This window comes from Canis aureus, chromosome 24 (assembly GCF_053574225.1).
Source record: "Canis aureus isolate CA01 chromosome 24, VMU_Caureus_v.1.0, whole genome shotgun sequence".
Lineage (NCBI taxonomy): Eukaryota > Metazoa > Chordata > Mammalia > Carnivora > Canidae > Canis > Canis aureus.
This window is the reverse complement of record NC_135634.1, coordinates 42,852,397-42,877,172: the sequence shown is the minus strand read 5'-3', so window position 1 is coordinate 42,877,172 and position 24,776 is coordinate 42,852,397. Positions and strand designations below refer to the sequence as shown.

The window sequence follows — 24,776 nt, the reverse complement described above, 5'->3', positions numbered from 1 at the left end:
GTTTGGTGCTTGAAGTTATTATTTGGGATAAGTTAGCAGTTAACAGCTGAGGGGCGGGTTGACCTTGTGGGTTGCGTTGGAATCTGTGTTTGATCACATATTACTTCGGTGACCTTGGGCAAATAAACCTAAATTTTCTATGCATCATTTTCTGCATCTGTAGAGTGAAGTAATATTAGTGCAAACCTAATGAGGTTGTTATAAGGATTAAAGGGGTATACTGTGCTCAGAACAGTGGGGTGAGTGATTAACATAAGTGTTGTTGCTTGATGCTCATAATAGCTGAACACGGAGGATCCTGGTGGGCCTGAGATATAAGCCAGGTGTGTCTGATTCTGGAGTCCATGTTCTCTCTGCTGCACTGAGCTCCTTCTCTGGTCAAGGTCAACCTTGCATGACCTCTAGCTAGTTGGGTGCAGGTCCGCTCTCCCTCATGGGGCTCAAGGCTCGTTGAGGACAGCGAGGCTAAATTTTCTTTCGTATTCCTTAGTACACCTGGCACTTAAGTACCTGTGGGTCTTTTGTTGCATGTCTGAGTGGGGAAATATCTCAAAACTGTTGCAACAAGGTCGTTTCATATGGCAGGAAACTGGAGCCAAGATGAATTAACAACCAGTGTTCACTCGTGTAACTGGGTGACTCTCATTGGTTAGACTCCAGCAGTGAGGGGGAGCGGCAGATCTCATCCAGTTTCCCATTCAGCATGAATTCGGGGTCAAAGGAGACTTGGACAGATTTCATATACAGAATTTGGGGATCCCTTCTGTGGCTCTCTTCTTTCCTAGGACCCTTTCTGACTCCTTGGAGTATGCCTGTGTCAAGCTCCTTCCTGGGGTCCCTTTGGTCAGAGAGAGCAGGTTTAACACTAGCATCTTTGTGTCCCTGGGCCATAGTCACAGCTGAGGCTGCCTGCGGGGTGGCGCTCCCCAGACGTGAAACTCACCCCTTGTTGACTGCTGCCTCTACATTCTGACTTTCCTCCAAAACCTGTCTGCTTTTGTTCACGTTCTACAGCCATGTAGTCCTGGGGTTATTTGGTCTGGAGTTTAGGGTTGCTCTTTGCGGACAATCTGCTAAAAAAAAAAAAAAAAAAGCTTACGTCTCTGTATCAGAAGCAGAATGTTCATGTAATTGCCTTTAACAGCAACGACGATCCTTTTTTTTTTTTTTTTTAAGATTTTACTTATTTATTCATGAGAGACACACAGAGAGAGGCAGAGACACAGGCAGAGGGAAAAGCAGGCTCCATGCGGGGAGCCTGATGTGGGACTCGATCCTGGGACCCCAGGATCACACCCTAGGCCAAAGGCAGGCACAAACTGCTGAGCCACCCAGGCATCCCCAAGGATCCTTTACAATAGAAATACAAATATCCTAAAAGTAAGTGTAATTTTTTATTTCTCCCTGAAGCAGAATTTATCTCCATATGTGTATATATATATATATTCCCTATTTTAGAGAGTCGGAGGAGGCTAGAGTGAAATTTTTGTCTGACTTGAACCAAAGTACCATGTGATGTGGTCCTGGGTCTTATTATGAACAGTTTAGATCTGGGCTCCGAGTCCTGTGAGCCTGTTAAGGTGGGAATGACAGAGAGACCTGGCCTCAGAGAGCTGAACATGCACACAGCTATGAAAGTAGAAGAATGTTGATTAATTACTTTATCATATTCTATTTTTGATTAAGCTCTTCTCTGACTTGTTTTTTTCCAACCTGATTTCTTATCTCCTGTGACCTGATGTCATACTGATAAAAGGCCACCAGAGGTAGAGGCTTAGGCTTCCCCTCCCTGCACATAGCCCCTTCTCGAAGGATTTCCCACTACTCTTCTTTCCCCAGTCATATTTAATTATAATTTATATGAAGAGCTTGTCCCTTCCTCACTTTCAGCTCGCAAATAGTAGACACTTAGTAATGCATCTGGTCACTGCACAGCAGGGCAGGCACATGGGCTAGTCTCACCACTGTCCCCTCTCAATGCATTTGACCATCACCGCCTGCTCTGTGACAGTCTGGGACTTTATATAACATTTTAAATCATTTTATCATTTTTGTCTTCACTCTCAGAGAAACTTATGCTCTCAAATGAGCTCAAAGGAAAAAAAAAAAAAAAAGAAACACACCTATAATTCCATCCCCCAAGAGAGATCACTTTGAATTTTAGGCAAATATCTTTGAAGTCTCTTTTTTTAATGTGCATTTTAGAAAGCTAAAGTTGGATCTTACTGTGCATTCTCTTTTGTAATGAGCTGCTTCAACTGAACAATGTGTTCCAAATGTTCCCTTGTATCGTTCGTTATTTTCCTAAAGAATTGTTATTAATGGCTGCATTTTATTCCATCATATGAATGTGGCATAATGTATTTAATGAAAGACTTAATCATCCACACACTATTTATCGATTACCTACTTTGTGGCAGTTACTGTGCTAATGACGAGGGATCTAGGCGTGAACAAGACAGATGAGGCTCTGGCTCATGGATCTTGTGGGATAGTGGGATAGATAGTGCAGACGCTATGACCAGAGATATGACTGGGCTCTACTGGGGTGGTCCAGTGGTTGAAGAGGGACCCCTCCCCCACAAACCCAGACTGGGGGCTGGAAGGAAATCAGGAAATGTTCTTTTTTTTTTTTTTTTTAAATGATAGTCTTCTTTTTTTTTTAATTTTTATTTATTTATGATAGTAACAGAGAGACAGAGAGAGAGAGAGGCAGAGACACAGGCAGAGGGAGAAGCAGGCTCCATGCCCCAGGAGCCCGACGTGGGATTCGATCCCGGGTCTCCAGGGTCGCGCCCTGGGCCAAAGGCAGGCGCCAAACCACTGCGCCACCCAGGGTTCCCAGGAAATGTTCTAAGGGAAATGATGTTTCAGCGGACACCCAAGGTATCACCAAGATGAGGAAGTTAGGGGTGTGGGCAAAGGACCGAGTCTCCCAGGAAGAGAACATTGACACCATGTGTGAAGGTAGGGGAGAGAGAGGGTTCCATTTTGAGGAGCAAAATGTTGCTCAGCAGAGAGAGCTGTAATGCAGAATGTGATGGAGAGATGGTATGGACTAGTGGCTGAAGCAGAAGCCAGCTCGGCAGGCCTTCCCACCCGTGACAAGGGGATTGGACTCCACCCCAGATAGCAGGGGAGGACACCATGATTAGTTTTAGCAGAGGAGGAGCAGAACTTTGGCATTTGGGAGAAACTACCATGGCTCAAGGAGGAGTAATGGATTGGAGGAGGACAAGTATCAGAGAACCCTGGTTGGAACCTGTTACAGTAATTTAGGTGAGCAATAGTGGTGGATTGAATTAGGGATGATGGAGATAGAAAGGGACAGACTGGCTGTAAGAGGAGGAGGTGGAGGAGAGGGACCATGGACAACCCAGCTTTCAGAAAGTGTTAGGCAACTGCATGTATGGGGGTGCTGTGTGGGGTGGTGAGCAGCTTTGAGAGGAGAGGAGAGGAGTTCCATTTGGGACATGAATTTAATGAACCCAAGGAACATCCAGAAGAAACATTGAGCAGTCAGCTGAATGCATGAACCCGAAGTGTGGAGTGAGCGGTGGGCAGGAGAGGTCAAGTGGAGAAATTTCTACATCCAGGGCCAAATCTCAGCTGTGGGCTTGTGGGAGGCCACCCAGAGCAAGCACACAGTGGGGAAGGGGAGTGTCCAGGACAAAACGAGGAATGCCACCCTTTGGCATCGCTGAGGAAATGGAGTCTGCAAAAGGTATATTTAGGTTCTTTTTTTGCTGTTTTTTTTTTTTTTTTTTTTTTTTAAATCACGTTGCAGAGAACATTTTGTACATATATTTTTTTAATGCATTAGGTCATCTGCTTCCTTAGGACAAACAAAGGCTCACAAAGTTGTATATAACTTTTGTAAACCTGGAGATCTTGTGGTCCAGTTGCAGAGGTGAGACCCAGTTGAAGAAATCCCAAGCAATTAGAAAAAAACCCAGCATCCCTCATCTTCTAATTGAAGTCTTTGAGAGTTCTGAGAGGGTTTATATTACATCTAGCGCAGAGACACACTTGTGAAAATCTCTTTGTCTTTCCTCATCTCCTCAGACCACAGCTGCTCTTGAGTATCTGTCTTTCCCCTTACTCTTATCATCCATTCATTATTTCTAATCAGTTATGTTTTATCAGAGGATGGACTAGGCTAATGCAGTAGCTTTTTGTTTTTCCTACAAAGTAACTTTTACAGCATCTCTGTATCCATTAAAAATCTCAATTAAAAAATAATAGATAACTCAAACAGATCAGAAAACGAAAAAGAAAAAAAAAAAAAGAGGAGTGTACTGGCTCTGTAGTAAATATGCAGGATGAATTCAAGCATGGCTTGATCCAGAAGCTCACATAATGTCATCAAGCCTGAACTTTTAATCTCTCCAGCAGTCTTCCCTCTGCTTTCCACTGTTGGCTTCATTCTCAAGATTGGGTAGGGAAGATTTGTCTTCTCCTAGAAGAATCCATGGGGCTGACTTAGATCGTTCCGAATCGAGACATTGCCCACCACTGAACTACTCATTGTGGCCATGGTATATACTGCTTTGGGAGGATCAAGTCTCAGACACAAAGCCACTCTTGGAGCTGACATTTGGAGTCAATTCCCTGCAAACTCTAAGGGCTGAGAATAGAACCAGCTTCTTAGAGGAAATTTAGTGTATAGTTGTCACAATCAAGGAAAATGGAAGTAAATCTGTGTTGGTTGGGAGAAAAAAGACAATTATGAAACGTAACGGTAGTTTATACATTTTATTCTTCGGGACTAAATAGAAAGTTTGTGGCCACCAAGCAGAGAAAAAGAACTGTGTAAAGGAAAGGTGCATTCTCCTTAAAAACAATCCTGATGGCAGCAGGCCCCCACCCCGGGCCAATTAAGTTAGTATTCCAGGGGGTGGGAAACCAAGCATCGAATTTTCCAAAGCTCTCTAGGGTTCCAGTGTGCAGCCAGGGCTGAGGACCTCTGTGACTGAAGATCACAGAGTGAGTTCTTTCAGGGATTAACCCTGGTGGTGTTCTTTGTATGCAGGGGGACCCTGCATGATGCCAGGTGTCGCCACACGTCAGCATATATAAAATTCATGAAAATAAGGGTCATTTCTGTTGAAGCAGATGGAGAAACGAAGGCTCAAAATTCATGTCATTTAGAGGACAGATCTGCATTGAATTTCACTTCTTTAGATTAGCAGATGGCTTTGGTCACATTACTTAACCCTCTGGACTTCAGCTTCAAAATATGTAAAAGGTAATAATGCACATCTCATGGAGCTGTGGGGTTGTACAGGATAGGTGGGTACTCAGTACCTCTGTCTCCCTTCCATGTTCCGTTGCTTACTTCTTACCTTTCTTTTTCTTTTGTTTTTTTTTCTCCAGACTCAGAATTTCTACAGAGAATTTTTTTAAAATTTTATTTATTTATTCATGAGAGACAGAGAGAGAGAGAGAGAGAGAGAGGAGAGAGAGGCAGAGACACAGGCAGAGGGAGAAGCAGGCTCCATGCAGGGAGCCCGATGTGGGACTCCATCCTGGGACTCCAGGATCACGCCCTGGGCCGAAGGCAGGCGCCAAACCGCTGAGCCACCCAGGTGTCCCCTCTACAGAGAATTGAAATGTTATTTTGCTCATGTGCATAAGGCGATCCTCTGTCTATCTCACAGGGCAAATTTCTTGTTGTTGTTCATGTCAGAGAGAACGGTTATGTGGCTTGCCCAGGACTCCCAGCCTCCTGCAGACTTCCAGATTCCTCTCTGGACTCCGGCAATAGCTTCCGGACTTCTCTTTCTGATCCTCTCTTGTCCTCTGCAGTCTGTACTCCACACAATAGGCAAAGAGGCCTGTCTAAAAATGTGGATCCCATGTTTTCACTTCTGCCTCTTCTTTTTTTTTTTAAAGATTTTATTTATTTATTCATGAGAGAAAGAAAGAGAGAGAGAGAGAGAGAGAGAGAGAGAGGGAGGGAGAGAGGCAGAGGGAGTAGCAGACTCTGTGCAGGGAGCCTGACGTGGGACTCGATCCGGGGTCTCCAGGATCACACCCTGGGCTGAAGGTGGCACTAAACTGCTGAGCCACCCGGGCCACCCTCAGTCCTGCCTCTTAAACCTCAGGTGATTTCCCACCCAAAGTGTGGTATATGGCCAACATGTACCTGGCTAACTCTTGGACCTCATTTCTTTTACTTTTTTTTTTTTTTTTTTAAGATTTTATTTATTTATGAGAGACAGAGACATAGGCAGAGGGAGAAGCAGGTTCCCTGCGGGGAGCCTGGTGCAGGACTTGATCCTAGGACCCCCAGGATCACACCCTGAGCCAAGGGCAGATGCTCAACCGCTCAGCCACCCAGGTGCTCCTCTTGGACCTCATTTCTTACTACTTTCTGCTTTTCTCTTTCTAGCCATTGGCCTCCTGAGGTACTTCAAACACAGCAGGGACTTGGAATTGGTCTCCAGGGGGCGCCATTCACCTCAGAGCACAATGCTCCCTGGGGCATTTGCACCTGATGCTGCCTTTGCTGGAAGCCTTGCTCCAGGCTGGACTATGGATCTTTCCCTCGGGCCATTCCTTCCCTCTGACAGCTCCCAGGATTCTCTCCTCTTACCTGTCTCCATCGCATGGAGCACTAGTTAATGATATCGATTTACTTATCTTTCTATTGTCTGTTTTCCTCCTACAATCTAAGGTCGGAAGCAGTGCCTGGTACCTGGGTGGTCTCCATCTGTCTAGGTAAAATGAGTGTCCAAAGGACAACACGGAACTCTTTGACTAAACCCTAGAATTTCCATTGTTAAGAGCCAATTATTTTTGCTCTCGTAACCCATCTACCTGTGAGTGTTGTCTCTTCTGTCTTTTATCTATTGAGTCGAAACTAAGGAAAAGTTGACTGAGCATTCCTCGGACTATTTCCTAGTTTTCATTTTCCTCTCTGAGATCTAAATGTGTCTTCTTGTTCTGCTAAAGAAAAAGTCCTTACGGAGATTTTTATTCTCTCGAATGGATTTTTGTACAGATTAAAAGTCACATTGTAAAAATGCAATCATCTTGGGTCTGCTACATTTTAGGGTTTCATAATTGCTTTTCCTTCTTCCTTTTCCTTTGTATCTTGCATAACTGTCCCCTTTCTTAGAACCAGAACGAATGTGGTCCCAGTTATATTTTCCATAAACAGCGGCCGATACCTCCTCTCTGATTCTAAAAGCACTCCTCCTCCTTCCAGCCAAATCTTGGGATTTCTTTGAGACCCCAGGCAAAACCCGGCTCTGCCGTGAGGTGTTGCTGGCCTGCCCACCCCTGTGACCATCCCTCCTTCTTTTGAACCACCGCAGCTCCTAGAGCCCATTGCCGCACACTCATCCTGTGGAGACAGCCTGGGCCGGTCCCTCCAAACTCACACCAGGCTGGAAGCATTCCATCAGTGCTCGTGCAAAGAAATGACTCCCTCTGGTCATTTTCTCATCATTCTAGAGGTGTCCTTTTGGTCTCTTCTGGAAGAATAAGCTCTTTGAGAGTCAAGATGCTTCCTTCTCCTCACTTCCTTTTGCTGCTCATGAAGATACTTAGATGAACCAAATTTCATGTCTTCATCTTTTCTTTTTTTTAAATTTTATTTATTTTGAGAAGGGGAGAGAGAAAGAGAGAGAAAGCACCTACACACATCGGGTAGGGGAGGGGGAGTAGGGGGAGTTGGAGAAGCAGACTCTACGCTGCGCGTGGAGCCCAACCTTGGGCTCCATCCCACGCCCCTGAGATCATGACCTGAGCAGAAACCAAGAGTCAGATGCTTAACTGACTGAGCCACCCAGGTGCCCCTCATGCCTTCATCTTGATTTAGTGATTACTCATTTAGATATCTGTAATCAAAACAGCTAATGACTAACATTTATCCTTTTCATAGTGCCGTGTAACAAATCTGTTTGGCTTGTGTAACAAATCTGTTAGAATATGTCCTCTGTCACTCATCTCTTCATTCGTCTGTTCATTTATTCCATAAATATTTGCTGAGTGGTCTCTGTGCTGGGTACCGAGGCTCAAGGCTGAGCAACTAACGTGGCTCCTCCCCCAGGAAGCATATAGTCTTGCTGGGAGTGAGAGACAGATGACAGACAAGTAGACCAACACAACCGTGTCATTACGAATTTGGGAGCGTGCCATGAAGAGAGTAAACAGGGTACTACGATACAGAATAAGGGATATGTACCCAGAATGGGGTGATCAGGGAAGTCCTGCCTGTCAAACATTAAACCCGGGAACTGGGCACCTGGGTGGCTCAGTCAGTTAAGCATTTGACTTAGGCTCAGGTCATGATCTCAGGGTCCTGGGATCGAGCCCAGTGTTGGGCTCCACACTCAGCATGGAGTCCGCTTGAGATTCTCTTTCTGTCCCTCTGCTCCTACCCCTGCTTGTGCTTGCTTTTTCTCTCTCTCAAATAAATAAATACAATCTTAAAAAAAAAAAAAGCCAAGAACTAAAACATCATGTATAAGCAGATAGGACCAGCAACTTCATGCAGTGCAAATGGTATGCAGCGAGGGTCTAGGTGGGGAATGGCTTGTCATTTCTGGGAACTGAATGGAGGCCCATGGGGCCAGCTCCTAGAAAAAGAGGAGTCATCATGTCAGAGTCTTGGTGTCACAGCCATCAGGGTGTGTCGCCCACAGATGATAAGCACATATTTGATTCTAAGAGCAATTAGAAACGATGCTAACGTTGGCATTTGAAGAAAATATTCTTATTACTGTTCGGAAAATTGGTTGTAGGGGTAAAATAGAATTGGGACGCTCATCAGGGGAAACTGTTATTAAGACAGGGAGAGACATCATTGTGGCTTTGACTGGAGTGGTGGCGGCAGAGATCAAACAGTGTTTGGGGTCAGGAGGTGTTTCGAAGATAGAATCTATTAATATCCACTGATTTGTCAGACACGGGGTTGGGGGAGAGGAAGCAATCTGGTACGTGAACTGTTGGCCAAGCCAGCAAAATCACGAGTTAAGATTTCAGTATCGCTGTATTCCGTACTTCCCCTTGCCAGTGCTGCAGAGACTTCTGATATCTCCAGAGCTTTCTACATAGAATGACTTCATGGTCTTGCAACTTAAAATGATCCAGGAATGTTTTCTTTGGTTTCAAATGTCTGACTTCCACCACGTGTATATCTCAAGGGTGTTGATTTCTTTATTTACGTAACATGCTCCAGAGGCATATTCATATAAATATTGGTTCAAATACAGAATTCGAAGCAGCAGTCAACTATCTAAATTATAGTTTTGCATTAACCCCTATTTCCTTAGATTTCTTGCATGGTTCTGTCTTGTTTATTTTCCATTTAATCCTTTAATCTTTCATCCTTCTCTAAACTTTCCCATTGTTGCAGTGAGTTGTTTTAAGTGTCTTGACTGCTGGCATTGTTTCCATGTGTTTTGAGTTTTTCTCTGGGGCTGTTGTGTTTTCCTTCCAACATTTTCTAATATCTATCATATGATGTTTGTATGACTTGGAAGAAACCATTGCAAACAAGAAACATCACTATCTGCATCATTTTCTCTGCACCTTTTTGATTAACATTATTAAATAATTTTTTAAATTTTCTATCCTTCGAGTAGGATCATAAATCCCAATACATTTGCTCATGAGGTTCCAGTTGGGACCACATGTTATTTCTCCAGTGTAGTTAATCTATTAATCTCTTGGTCAGTTTGGAAACACTACTATTATTATTTTTATTACTCACAGTACGATATTCCTCAAAGCAATATTCTGTTTGTTCTCCATGTTTTGGAGTCTGATTGTGTCCATGAATCCAAGAACGTTAAATTTTATTCTTCAGTCCTCTTGCCTTTGCCACCATAACTAATTTGGTTTGCATCTTCTGCAAGAAGAATTTTCCAAAACATTTACTTTAAGAGATCATTATTGATAGATTGACTTGTCAAAGCTCTGAAAGAGTTATGTTAATAGAAAGCGAAACTTTACCGAAGGCTATCTAAACTAATTGCTTTTAGAGTTCTAACATGATGCAGGAACAGTCAAACGCCTGGAAGTTCCTAAGATTGAATGTGAAGTTTGAAATTCTTTATATGCAATGTGGGTCTGTGTTGAGAGAAAGAGGAGGAGGGATGGAGGGAGGGAGGGGGCAGGCAGAGGAGAAAACAGGACAGTGAAAACCGTGGTTCATTTTTAGAACGTTTCTTGGAAAGATGAAATCTGTGCTGGCTGGATCTCAGCTACGGATGACCCCAAGGCCTTCTCTACCTTGTGGTGGGAGGTACCTTTCTCCCAGCACTCACAGAACCGCACTGCGCTCTGTAAATTGACACAGAAGTGCACTTTATAGTAACCTTGGCCTTAGCTCTGAGTCACAGACTTCTGTATTTTTCCACAGGGAAATCAGATCCTATAACTCGACATCTGTTTGGGGATCACTTATGTAGGTACTCATTTATAGATCTAGAACTTGAATGTACATTGTTTTTGTTTTTACCTGGGCTACAGCTTAGATTTTGATACTACGTTCAGGTAACATTCAAGCTTTCTGTGATCAGTAATCATGTTAGAAGCCAGCTTTGATTTAAATTATACATTAACACCCGTGTAACATGTTATTATGGCAAGAACCTTAAACTAGCCAACATCTGGCCTCGATCAGCAGATGGGGAGGCCATGCCTGCATTAGTTGGCATCTTGGTTCCAAATCTGACATTTGGCTCATTTTAATGATGACTTCTGGTTTTATAAGGATTTGGAAGCACATGTGATATGTTTATTCCGTAGAACTCAAGTTTCATAATCATCTTTTTAAAATATCCTCCATGTGATATTGGAAATACTGAGAACTCGTGAGGCCCAGGGCATTTCAAATGCACAGAGTTCAAAGTTCATAATTGATAAGGGGTTTCCATGTTCTAAAGTTCTTAAATTAAGGAAGTTAGGATACTGATGGGTTTAATCAGGCCGTACTTTCTTTTGCTAGCATGGCACCTTCACGTCTGCAAGTGCTTTGAGACAGACTTTTTTTTACAGGAGGCAGCCTAGCATGGGGCTTAAGGGCCGAGATGTGGAGTCACATAGACCTCAGTTTGACTCTTGCTTTTCTCACTTACCAATTGATGTCCCTGGCCTAGTTCTCTGATATCTAGTCTCTAAGCCTTCTTCTGTAAAAGTGGATAATAGTAGACTCTGATTGAGCCAATGGTTGTGATAAATCAAAGCAATAGATGCCAATTGCTTAGAATAGTGACTGGTATGCAATGAGAACTCAGTATTTGCTATTACCATTAACACTGATTCCTCTTTTTTTCCCTCTCACTATAATTATTTGATTTATACAGCTGTCTTATTGTCTCTATTTTTAACAAATGAGGAAGCTAAGATATCAAAAAAGAGCTAGTTATTTGATTGCACTGGTATTGGTTTAGAATTTGGTTTATTCGCAAACAGTAGGCACCCCGAATAACTGTAGCTTTATACCAAGTTTAGAAGTCAGCTAAGGTAGGGGTGCCTGGCTAGCTCGGTGGGTTAAGTGTCTGCCTTTGGCTCAGGTCATGATCCCAGGACCCTGGGATGAGGCCTGTGTCAGGTTCCCCACGTCTCCTTCTGTCCCCGCCTTTCCCCCCTGCCCCACCCTCCCCCACTCATGCACACTCTCTCTCTCTCTCTCTCAAATAAATAAAATAAAATTAAAAAGTCAGCTAGGGTAAGTCCTCCAAGTTTGTCTTTTTTTCCCTTTTTCAATATTGTTTTCGGTTTTCTGGGTTCCTGGCATGTTGATACGAATTAGAGTCACTTTGTCAATTTGTACAAAGAAAATGGTTTCCTTTGGTTTATTCTCTATCTTAGAGGAAACTACCTGTTATTTCACCATTAAATGTGAAGTTCCCTGCAAGTTTTTTGTTTATGCCCTGTCTGATGGAGGGCATAATGGCCTCTGTTTTAGTAATTAATGGACATTGATTTTTGTCAAATGATTTTCTCACCTATCGAAATGGCTGACTTCTTTCATGTGCATGTTGTAAGGAATTTGTGTTATGAGTCTTTGGGTATTGTTTTGTAGTAATATTAATTAGGTCAAGATGGTTCAATAGTGTTTGGAAATATTGTGGACATGAGCTCATTCTGTCACTTGAGTCTATCAGGTAATAAGAAAGAGGTCCTTCTCTGATGGGGTTGGTTTTTCCCTCTGGCAGTTTGTGTGTGTGTGTGTGTGTGTGTGTGTGTGTGTGTGTGTGTGTATTTCGAAGTTCTTTTATTAGGTGTCTGTACATTTAGGGTTGTTATATCTTCCTGATGGATTGCCCACATTTTCGTGTTAAATGATCCTCCTTACCTCTGATAATGCTCCTGGTCTTAAAGTCCACCTTTTCTGATATAGTATCATCACGCTAGCTTGCTTGCTTGCTTTTTAAAAGATTTTATTTATTTATTTGACAGAGAAAGAGAGCACAAGCAGGGGGAGCAGCAGGCAGAGGCAGAGGGAGAGGGAGAAGCAGGCTCCCTATGGGGCAGGGAGCCCAATGTGGGACTCGATCCCAGGCCCTTGAGATCATGACCTGAGCTGGAGGTAGACACTTAACCAACTGAGCTACCCAGGAGCCCTACACTAGCTTTCTTAACACTATTTTTTCCATATCTTCTCTCATCTTTTCACATCAATCTTTATTTATTTATTTATTTAATTTTATTTTTTATTTTTATTTAAAATGGGTTTCTCTTAGAGCACGTGTAATTCGGTCCTGCTTTTTTGTTCAGTCTGACAATCTCTGCATTGTTAGTTATTTATATTGAATGCAGTTATTGAGAGCACTGGATGCTGTTCGTTTTCTGTTCATCCTCTATGTTCTTTGTTTTATTCTTCCTTTCCTTCCTTCTTTTGGGAAAATCAAAAATTCAGAAAAATTTTTTTCTCTTCAGTTGGCTTTTTAGCGATATCTTTGTTTTCTCTCATTGTTTTGGTTCTTAATTTTTTTATTTTTATTTAATGGTTGCTCTGAGTACTATAGTATCTAATGATAGTATAATTCTATCAACCCCCCCATTATTTATTCTGTTGTTGTCACGTATTTTCATTCTAAGTGTGTTATAACATCATTATTCAATGTTGTTAATTTTTCTTTAAGTAGCGAGTTGTTTAAGGGGTGTCTGGTTAGCTCAGTTGGTTGGGCATCTGAATCTTGATTTCGGCTCAGGTCATGAGCCTGGGGTCCTGAGATCAAGCCCTGCTTTGAGTTCTGAGCTCAGTGGGGAGTCTCTTTGGGATTCTCTCTCTGCTCCTTCTTCCTCCCCCGCTTGTGTGTATGCATGCACCTGCACACTCTAACTCTAAATAAATAAATAAATAAAATCTTTAAATAGATCATTGTTTTTAAATAAAGAAAAGGAAAAAACAACTTATCCCCAAATGTATCATTTTCAGTGCTCTTCATTTCTTCCTATAAACTTGAGTTTTCATCTATATCCTCATTTCCATTCTCTCTAATAACATTCCTTAATGCTTTTGTAGTAAGGTGGATATGTTGGCAACAAATTCTCTGAGCTGTTCTCCATTAGAAAATGTCTTAATTTACCTTCATTATTTAAAGTTATTTTCCCTGGAAATAGAAGTTCTTGAAGATAGGTTTATTCTTTCAGTGCCTTAAGGAGGTAATTTTGTCTTTTGCCTTCATAGATCCTAATGAAAAGTTGCCTGTAATTCTTTTCATTGTTCAATGTATGTATTTTGACTTTTTTCTTCTGGATACTTTTAATATTTTTTCTAATTTTTGGTATTCAGAATTTTGACTATGATGTACTTGTTCATTTTCTTTCTTTCTTTTTTTTTTTTTTTTACTTGTTCATTTTCTTTGAATTTATCCTTCCTGGATTACACTGAGCATTATTGTGTTTGGATTATTTTCTGCCAAATTGGGAAAAAACTCAGCCCTCATCACTATGGTTCAGACAGTAGAATGAATGAAGGGATAAAATAAAACAGGGCAAAGGGTGCATGCCAACTCTTTTTTAAGGAAGCTTCTCAGAAGCAACCTCAAGAGATTTCCATTTATATCCCATGATCCAGAATGTAGTTGTAGGTTTACATCTAGCTATAAAGGAGACTTGCACATGTAGCCATTATTCTGTGTAGCTAGGTGACCAGATGTCCTACTGCAGTGAAAACAGAGGAGAGAGAGATCAGAGATGACAAACCCTTTCTGCTACACATGGCCAGCAAGGGACAGAACTCTGACAGATCCTGGATTACCTGTTTTCACATTCTTGGCGCTTCTACTATGCCCCAAACGTCAAGTGTTGTGGCAAAAAGTACTGGTTAGAAGCCTGAAATTGGGAGTCAGACTGCCTGTGTTCAAACTCCACCCCTGCCATGTACTAGCTGTGTAATCTTGGGCAAGTGACTTGATCTTTCTGAGCCTCTGTTTACCCATCTGAAAAGGAAATAATAGTACTTAGCTCATAGAACTGACACTAGGGTTAAATGAGTTAATATAACCAGAACACTTGGAACAATGCTTGGTATGGACAAGTGTTTGCCATTAACAGACACTGCTGTTTTTTTCAGCTGTGTAGAAATGCTGCCAGAGATGCCTGCCTATCACCTCTTCCCACCACTGTTTGCTCTAGGACCCCAACTCCATTTGTCAGCCTCACTGGATGGCCCAATAAAAGGGCATGGGTTTGGAGAAGAGTGTGTGGGCACCACCTGATTCTGAAACACTCCCTCTTAGATATATCCAGGGACTCCGCCATGAAGGATCCACGCACACGTGAAATTTGATTATGTTCCAGAGATTGGCTGATAAGCCAACCTTTCTCCCGTTGCCATAACCCCTAACTCTGGGTGTACAGGAAACCTGGAATTTCCCCAGAACCACTGCTTAAAGGAAGGAGAATCCAACATTTATTGAGCACCAGCTGCCTTCTTGTTTGATCCTACATGGCAGACATTGTCCTCATTTTGCATGCAAGAAAATTAAAGCACAAAAGGATTAAGTACTTTGCCGAAGGTCACACAGCTAGTAAGAAGATCCAAACTTTGGTTTTTCTGGCTCTGCCTTCTTTGTGTTATAAAACTTTGTCCCTTTCTCTCTTTGGAAGGTCATTTAAAAGGTGGCTACAGGTGGTGTGAGTCCTTTAGAAAGGATGTCACATTAATAAGATAACAATTGCTTGGGTAATGGAAATAGAATTTGCTGGTCAAAACAAGTCTTAGCTTGGGCTTCTATGACAGAATGCCATAGACGGTTGGCTTAATTTATTTCCCACAGGAATGGAGGCTGAGAAATCTGAGATCAGGGTGCCATCACCATCGGGTACTTGCCTCAAGGGTTAGCATCCACACCTATGAATTTGATTCCCATCCATATGTGTTTGACCCCCAGTCTGTGTCCTCTACTTCATACCTCTTTCCTGAACACTAGATATGCAGAGTTAACTGACTCCTAAACAACCACAAAAACACCTCAACTCAGGGCACCTGGGTGGCTTAGTCAGCTAAGCATATGCCTTTGGCTCTAGTCATGATCTCAGGGTCATGGGATCGAGCCCCATGTCGGGCTCCCTGCTCAGTGAGGAGTTGTCTTCTCCCTCTTCTGCTCTTCCCCACTACCTGTGCTCTCTCTCCTTCTCTCTCTCAAACAAATAAAATCTTTATAAAAAATAAAAAAAATAAAAAATAAAAATAAATAAATAAAAAAATAAAAAAAAGTACCTCAAGTCAACATGCACAAAGCCGAGCTCATCATTCTTCGCTGGGAATCTCCTTCTCTGTTTACCATTGCAGTTGGTAACAAAACCATCCACACTGTACCCCAGTCTGGGAAACCACAATAATAGCTGCTTCTTACCGAACACTTGTTATTTGCCAGTCACTGTGCCAAATAGTTTGCAGAGGTTTTCATTTAAGTTTCGTAAAAACCATATGTTGTCAGCATCATCATGCCCATTCTATGAATGCAGAGACGTAAGGTCAAGATGATTAAGGACTTGCCCAAGGACTCACAGTTACTCATGGGCAGACATGGTGTTCAAGCCCAGTTCCCTTTGGCTCCCAAGCCTGTGCCTCACACTAAGTCACACAGAGAAGGTATGTCCAGGGCCCACAGACATGTTTTATTTCCCAGAGAAATGACTCATCAACATTTTAAAAGAGGAGGGGTTCAAACAAGAATCTAGGTTTCAGGTATTTCTTGAAAATTCAGAAGAGCTGGCAACAGGATCTGCCTTCTAGGTGGCAGCAGTTGGCTGCAGGTGAGTAGCAGCACCCCCTTTGGAAGGCACTCCGAGGGCATGCATTCTCCAGTTGGCACAGTCCCTGCCACACCCTGCTGTCTTACGACCGGCCCACTTCTGTCGTCAACACTGCCTGCCTGACTCCTGCTGGCATTTGAGTTTAAGGCTTCTGTTACCTTGTGTCCCTAGGGTCTCCCCTCCCTTTCATTCTTCCGCCGTCTCATTGGTCCCTGAACGGATAGTGTCATTTGTGAAATCATTTACCGTCCGTCTCACATTCTTCATCCCGAGTGCCACAAATTGTTCCTCATCACCTCTCACCCCAATTATGCTAGTCAACACCTGGTTTCCAGCTTCCGGTCTTGATTGCCACTAATTCACTCTCCACACTGCTTGCAATTAGGAATATCAAAAACACATGAATAGATGATGTCCCGTGGCTTCAGAATGAGATGCAGACTCGTTACTGAGGCGTACAAGACTGTTCTCCGTCTGGCCTCTGACCAGGGCCCTCACTTATGTTCACTTTTCACCCTACCCTTGACCTTCTTGAAATAGTGGCTCTCCCCAGGCATGACCCTTCACATCTCCTTGCCTATTTACTCATCTTTCTCTCCACTTGGAATATTCTATGTGTTTTATGTGAATATTTGTCATGGAGTCTATCAACATGGATCTAGAGTGATTGCCATTCTAAAATTTGTATTTGTTTACAAATTTGACTTGATTGATGAATCTCCTCTTTCTTTTTCTACCCAGATACAAACCAGATAGAAACATGAGTTCTGCTTGTGTTTATACATCTTAACACCTCTAGTGGCCCAACACTGACTTCTCTTCTGTGCAGCATTGTAGAGTATTAAGAGCTTGGGCTTTGCATTGAGCTCTGCTGTCTACTAGCTACGTACACTTCAACAGGCTACTTGATGTTTCTGTGTCACCACTGTCTCCTCTGTTAAGTAGAACTACTAAGTGTTCTTTCACCATACAATTACAGGGAAATAATGCAAATTACAGGGAAATAATAAGGCTTAGAATCACCTGGTGCACATCAGCCCCCCGGAGATGTCCACTATTGTTGTTATTCTTACCATTTTTATTTAATTCATTTATTCAGCATTGGAACAGGAGCTCTTTCAGGCATTTTGCTACGTATCTTTTTAGAAATCACAATGACTTTCTGAAGAAAATAATTTCAGCTGTTTTCTGGATGAGGCAGCAGATTAGAGAGGTGGGGGCTTGCTTTGGTCGGTGTTTGTCCTATGGTGATAAGTATTGAAGTATCTCCTTTTCAGTTGAAGTAAAATGGGATACATCTCGTGAAAGATGGAATTATATTTCACTCTAGGCTGTGAAGGGACTCTTTGGAGAATTCAAGTGTTATTAAAACTGATGTGAGACATTTTTAGTACGATTTCTAACATTTAAACACTACCAGGAACTTTATAAAATGTTGAATAGGATTGGATTTTGAAAAAGTTTTCTATTTCTGTATGGAAAAATACCAAGTTGATTATGCCAATTTATGAGGGATGCTTCAGATAATGAAGTCTGGGAGCTATTTTTGTTTGTTTTATATATTCACTGTGTCCTTAACAGTAACAACAGAGATTGCCAATATTGCCAGGAGTTCTATGTGAAGATGGGTAAATACAAACTTAAATGTAGGCAAAAAGGGGCGCCTGAGTGGCTCAGTCACTTAATCATCTACCTTCAGCTCAGGTCATGATCCCAGGGTCCTGGGATCGAATCCCCCATCAGGCTCCCTGCTCAGCAGGGAGTCTGCTTCTCTCTCTGCTTATGCTCCCCTCACCCTACCCAGTTCGAGTTGTTATGCTCTCTCTCTGTCTCTCTCTCAAATAAATAAATAGAATCTTTAAAAAAAATGTAGACAAGAAAAGTGGAAGAGAATATTGGAATAAAAACTGTCTATTAGTAAAATTATTTAACTTTGTTTCTAACCATCTTCAATTAATTTTCAAGCTGCTCTTACACTGTGAAAAGAATAGGTTTTACTAAAGCATTTGAAGTCCCTACATGGATACACAAACCTATAGGCCATTCAAGGTCAGTCCCTCTTCCTACTCAGCCTCAGGCAAGCACCAATCTATTTTCTATATCTATAGATTTGCTTTTTCTGGACATTTCTTTCCTTTCTTTTTCTTTCTTTCTTTCTTTCTTTCTTTCTTTCTTTCTTTCTTTCTTTCTTTCTTCCTTCCTTCCTTCCTTCCTTCCTTCCTTCCTTCCTTCCTTCCTTCTTTCTTTCTTTCTTTCTCTTTCTTTCTTTCTTTCTTTCTTTCTTTCTTTCTTTCTTTCTTTCTTTCTCTTTCTTTCTTTCTTTCTTTCTTTCTTTCTTTCTTTCTTTCTTCTTTCTTTCTTTCTTTCTTGATTATTTATTTATTTATTTATTTATTTATTTATTTATTTGACAGAGAGAGAGAGAGAGACAGTGTGTGCACGCATGCACAGGCAGAGAGAGAGAAGAAGAAGCAGGCTCCCCACTGAGCAGGGAGCCTGATGCGGGGCTTGACCCCAGGACTGTGGGATCATGACCTGAGCCGAACGCAGACACTTAACTGACTGAGCCACCCAGGTGCCCCTGGACATTTCTTATAAGTGGACTCACGTAATATGTGTTGGTTTTCAACTGCTTTCTTTCAGCTAACATTATTTTTCAAGATGTATCCACATTGTAGCACGAGTCAGAACTTAGCTTCCCTTTTATTGCTGGATAGTATTCCATTATATGAACACACCATAGTTCATTCATTATAGTAACCACCTTAAAAAATATATATTCAAGCAACTGCTAAGAGTGGCTGCTTCTAGAGAGAAGAATGGGGTGTAAGGGATACGGGTGGGAGATTTTGTCATTGTTTCCTATTTATATGGGATTTATTTTTTAAATTCAGGATTATATATCTTTTGAAGCAAAGGTAAGGAATACCTTCCCCCCCCCAGCAATGTGTATAAAATAAGAGGACAGAGCCCTCCACTGACCCCAATCCCACCTTCCTGGGATCTTTCTAGACTACATACACACATGCACATGCACCTGTATACCTATAAATATATTCTGGTCCTTGGATGTCTGTCCATCTAAGTAGATCTATATCTTACATTGCAGCAGATTGGAAGCACAGAGCTTCATATTTTAACCCCCGGGTCCCAAAGCTAAGAAGACCTGCCTTACCCATATCGTTGGGTTGTCACTACCTGGAAACTGTTCGGTGAATTAATCGCTTCACCATGGGGAACATTTAAGAACTATGGACCCGGTTTATTAGCAAGACATGTGAACACGGTTTAATTGCTTTTTCACCCATCCCCCTGTCTGTGTTTTTGGGCAGGATACTTCGGCTCGGCCTGCGAAGAAAAGGTGGACCCGTGCGCCTCATCCCCGTGCCAGAACAACGGCACCTGCCACGCGGACGGTGTGCACTTCAGCTGCCGCTGCAGCGCAGGTTTCACGGGGCCGGCGTGTGCCCAGCTGGTGGACTTCTGCGCGCTCAGCCCCTGCGCCCATGGCACCTGCCGCAGCGTGGGCACCAGCTACAAATGCCTCTGTGATCCAGGTTGGTACCATCGTGGAATGCAAATCCTTGCTCCACCCCCCCCCCCCCCCCCGACTTATAACTTCTCTTTTGCATCCAAGCAGATGTTTGCTCCTGGAATGCATTCGCTTGTCCATGTAAGTGCACACCACTCGTGCATGACCCACTTTGTCTTTAGACTGACTCGTGGCCGGGGTTTGAAAACACCCTTATGCCCCCCTTCATGAGCAGTTGACCGTCATTGTGAAAAAATAAGAAAAATGCAAGTAAGCAAAATAAGAAAATGAAAAACAGGCTTCATCTCCTAACAGCTTAATTGTTTTTTAACGATTTACTGGAGGTCATTTCAGAGCTCTTACTGGATTGCGTATCTTTTAATACCGTGTTGGTAGGTTAATGGAGTATGTTTTTCCATTTATTGGGCATAAAAAGCAAGACGCAATCCATTTTGAATTTTCTCATCTATTGAAATTCTTGCTCTGTGCACAGTGTGTTATAGGACCTGTGACTCCCTCTGCAAATGTTCAGAAGTTCCGGCATTCACTTTCCAAAGATCATCTGCATTTTACTGATTTCTTTTTTAATTGTGTAAATTGTGGGACTCAGAGACAAGAGGGATTCCTAGTCAAAATCTGTGTCTGCACAACCTACCTCTGTGGTCCTAAAAAAGAAGCACACAGGTGGCTCTTTCTGGTGTCTTCTGTTCTGCCGGTGTCTCCATAGGTGTCTCCATACTCAGGCAAGCTAGGTCTTCAGAATACTTTGAAATGCGAATCCTCCTCCACATGTGCCTGACCCATCAGTGTGGAGGCCTGTTCCCTGGTTTTGCTTGAATCCCAATTCTGCTCGCTCAGTGCCTTCCCCTGTCACCCAGTGTCACCTGCAAACTTCTCCTTCTGGGCCAAATATGATTTCCTCTCTCTGAATTCCAACAGTCACTGTTGAGATCACTTGCCTGGGCTTTAAAACATTATATTAATTGTCTTTCTCCTCACTGGGGGGTAGGAGGAAGTATATTTTATCAGTGACCTTTGTGTAACCATGATGGCCCAAAACCACCATTCAGTGAGCATGGATCTTTCTAGATTTTGAGCTTCACATCTCTGGTTCTTTCAGTGCCCCCTCGTGCAAGGTAGATAGTGTTGAGCCACATTTATGAATTACATCATACTTGCTTCAGTCGTGTCCCTGTGGCCACATGCCCAGCAGGGGACTGAATGCAGATGCCAGCCTGGGTGCTGTGGTTCCACTGCCCAGAACTTTCAAGGGACATATCTCATACTCATGAATCAATGAAGGAGTTAGGAAATGCAACTAAGCATTGAGAGGTATTGAAGAATCTTTTCATGTAGACTCTTAATTCTCTGGTTTTCTAAGCAATCATGGGATTGACATTTATATGATGACATTATATATATATGTATGATATATATAATGATGACATATATATAACAGACAAAGAAATATATATATGGAGGGGTGCTGGGTGGCTCAGTTAGTTTAGCTTCTGACTCTTGATTTCAGCTCAGGTCATGATCTCAGGGTCATGAGATTGAGCCCCCATGTCAGGCCCTGAGCTCAGCACAGAGTCTGCTTGTCTCTCTCCCTTTGCCCCTCCCCCTGCTCATGTTCTCACTTGCTCTCTTTCTGAATTAAATAAATAAAATCCAAAAAATAAAAGAAATATATATGAAGGGAGAAAGAGAGAAATTTTGGAAGAGATTGATTTTAAGGAATTGGCTCATGTAATTGTGAGAACTGGCCAGTTCTCAATCTATGGTGCAAGATGGCAGCCTGGAAACTCAGGGAGGGTTTCTGAGTTACAGTTTTGAGCCTGAATTCTTTCTTAAGAAATCTCAACATTTGCCTTTGATTGGATGAGGCCCACCCACATTTTGGAGGCTAACTAATGGGATGCCTGGGTGGCTCAGCAGTTGAGCATCTGCCTTCAGCTCAGGGCATGATCCTGGGGTCCTGGGATCCAGTCCCCCATTAGGCTCTCTGCAGGGAGCCTGCAGTGTGGCCCAACCCACATCACTTTACTCAAAGTCTACTGCTTTAACAATTAATCTCATCTAAAAAGTACCTTCACAGCAACATGTAGACTAGAATTTGACAAAATATTTGGGTGCCATGGCTTAGCCAAGTTGACACATGAAATTAACTATCACAGTAACATTTTTGGGTTTCCCATTAAACCTTGAGGTGAAGAAGTTTCTACACCTCTCTATGCCACGAGATACTTTCCTGTGCTTACATCCATACTCCCCTGTCAGAGCCATGGTGGAAATGGGAATGGCTTCCCCACTGGAGGGCCAGTTTTCTTCCATGCACATGGCAGTGTGTGTGTCATGGAGCTGGATGTGCTAAGGACATGGTACCCTTGCCTGTTGGGAATGCAGAGCACTGAGACCACTGTGTTTGCAAATGCAACAAGCTCTACAGTTGTGCTGGGGAGAACGCAGTCTCACTCATATCATGACTCACAAGTACACTGCTCCCCACGCTCTGCACATCATAGTAACGCATGGCATGATTCCCCTCGGCAGCCATTGGAAGCAAAATCGTGCTGTCAGGAACTTCCACCATACTCTGTTACTAGACTCCTGAGAGTTGTGCTTCCTCCAGTGAAGCCCCACTGAAAGAAAAATCCAATATCACAAAGACCAGAAGGGAGCTTCGTTTTCTCTTCCTCTTCTCAGATTTCCTTTCTTAATCATATTAACTTTTTCTTTCTATTTAGTTGGCTTATTTTATCTTTATTTATTTTTGAAAGAGTTTCTTTATTTATTCATGAGAGAGAGAGAGAGAGAGAGAGGCAGAGACAGAGGGAAAGGGAGAGGGAGAAGCAGGCTCCCTGCAGAGAGCCTAATGGGGGACTGGATCCCAGGACCCCCGGATCATGCCCTGAGCTGAAGGCAGACGTTCAACTGCTGAGCCACCCAGGCATCCCATTAGTTAGCTTATTTTTAAAACTTTAAATGGAACGTAGTTATTGAAGGTAAATGTTACTTTGTGTGCTTACTGTTATTAAAATGTTTAATACTATGAAGTAGAGTTCATCAATATGTTAGAGCAGGCTTATATGAGTCCTAAATAGAAAATATATTTCCTACTCTTCATCTTTCCACACTGGGAGGTGAGATCCTATCTGTGAGATCCCCTCCCATTGACTGTCTCCATACGAAAGTTACAGGAGGACTTCTCTGGACCTCAGTTTTTATTTTTATGAATAACATCTTAGGTGTTCATCAGTTCAACAGCAGTTGATGTCACAGCCTAGACGGGGACAAGTTGCTGACCGTGGTCTGCTGTGTGTGACAAGCACGTGGCACGTTTCCTGGCATGGAGTAATAAGAGCTATTCCCCTTTCTTTCCATCCGTGGACATTCCAGCATTTCTTCTTAAGCTGCAGAAGGGTTGACTATCTCTGTCTAAATATTATTCTCTCCTCCTGCTGGTCTCTACTCCACCTTCATTCCTGGCCAGTTGGAGCATTTAGCTTGGTAATAGCCAATGTCCAGTCACTATGTGGCCTTGAAAAACCTGAAGAAACATGTTCTCCCTTCCATGATTCCTTCATTTATTAGGTGGCCTCCCCGGGGTAGAGCCTTGGAGTATTGTCAGAGTTCTCTCCTCGAACTTGGGAGATAAAATTGCTTGCAGAGGGGTTCAACCTTCCCCAGATCATTAGGTGACATTGTGTGAAGTAAAAAAGGCATCTTAACATCTGGCAAGAATTTACATTTTAAGAGGTGAAAATGACAATTCTCTGAATGTGAAATTTTTGGTCTTAATCTTTTGGAGCATGTAATTGCTTTACCACTAGTTTGCATAATAGAAGAATCTCATGAGAATAGGTGAAATTGGGTGTCTTGCTGAAAAGCGGCAAGCCTGATCATCTTTATAGAGAGCAAACTGATCCCGTTTTGTAAAATGACAGCAGATTGAAATCATGTCAGGTTGATAATTAGTTCCCATCTGACAAAATGCCATTTGGATGACTGCAAATCAGATTTGCCAGGTGCTTTATTTTCAAACCTCATTTTTAGCTTATCAGGCTAGGGATTTCTGATGGGATTTTAATATTAAATAATAAAATGTCAGCACTGAGTAATCACTGAAATATTATCTTTTGGTGACAGTGTTAAGTGATAGGCCACAAATACTCCAAAAAAAAAATTGCAAATTGAAATCTCCCCAAGACTCAAGAAAGGGAGAACTTGGAGCCCTGCGAGCCTTGGAGGAAGGAAGTGCCACAGTGCGGGGAGCTGGCCGGGAGCATGCCATTGTCCTCGCAGGTGGGAGCCATGGTGTTTCAGGGACTCTCAGTACAATGGTGGCATCTGTAGATGCCATTTGGACGATAACCAATACTGGAAGGAATCCCTGATTGGAGACAGTTCACCTGAGTTCACCGGTCTTGGCCCCTGCTTAATGCAATTGAGTCATTACTCTGACTTTGCTTGTTGAATTGAATTAACCGTGCCATTGTAGAATGTGCCTTAAGTTCCTATTTAAAGAATTTAAATCTTAAAAAGAAAAAAAAAAAAAAAAAGGGCAGCCCGGGTGGCCCAGCGGTTTAGTGCTGCCTTCAGCCCAGGGCCTGATCCTGGAGACCCAGGATCGAGTCCTGTGTCAGGCTCCCTGAGTAGAGCCTGCTTCTCCCTCTGCCTGTGTCTCTGCCTCTCTCTCTCTCTCTCTGTCTCTCATGAATAAATAAATAAAATCTTTTAAAAAAAAGAATTTAAAATATAAGGCATTAGAGGATTTTTACATGGATATGCACAGATCAGTTTTTGTCTTTGGGAGTCACCTTAGATGCTCATTGATTGTCACTGACTAGATAGACATGGGGCAAGTTGTCAGTCATACATCTCTGCTGATTCTTCTCAACGTTGGATCGGTAACTCATTTAGATCATCCAGACTATGAAAGAGAGAAAGTTTAGACTTTTTCCAAATAAATTTTTTTTTTTTTTTTTTTTTTTTTAAGGAAACTATGAGAGGG

General features: G+C 42.5%; 1 protein-coding gene and 1 long non-coding RNA gene across 7 annotated transcripts in view; one reads left to right on the top strand and one right to left on the bottom strand.

The window, feature by feature from the left end:
- DNER (delta/notch like EGF repeat containing) overlaps window positions 1-24,776 on the top strand; it is a 320,012-nt gene that overhangs the window by 236,597 nt on the left and 58,639 nt on the right. Inside the window, exon 8 of the mRNA XM_077869106.1 lies at window positions 19,563-19,787. Coding sequence (XP_077725232.1) covers window positions 19,563-19,787 — 225 coding nt within the window. The remainder of the gene's footprint in view (window positions 1-19,562; window positions 19,788-24,776) is intronic.
- The window catches only part of LOC144296156 (uncharacterized), a 59,496-nt gene that overhangs the window by 22,246 nt on the left and 12,474 nt on the right, over window positions 1-24,776 (bottom strand). For 2 of the 6 annotated variants that reach the window (XR_013363314.1, XR_013363315.1), the window contains exons 1-2: window positions 22,254-22,426; window positions 944-1,073 (exon numbers count right to left, since the gene is read on the bottom strand). This is a non-coding gene — a long non-coding RNA (uncharacterized LOC144296156). Of the gene's footprint in view, window positions 1-943; window positions 1,074-22,253; window positions 22,427-24,776 lie in introns of those variants that run through there. The other 4 variants (XR_013363312.1, XR_013363311.1, XR_013363313.1 and 1 more) reach the window with 3 other exon arrangements.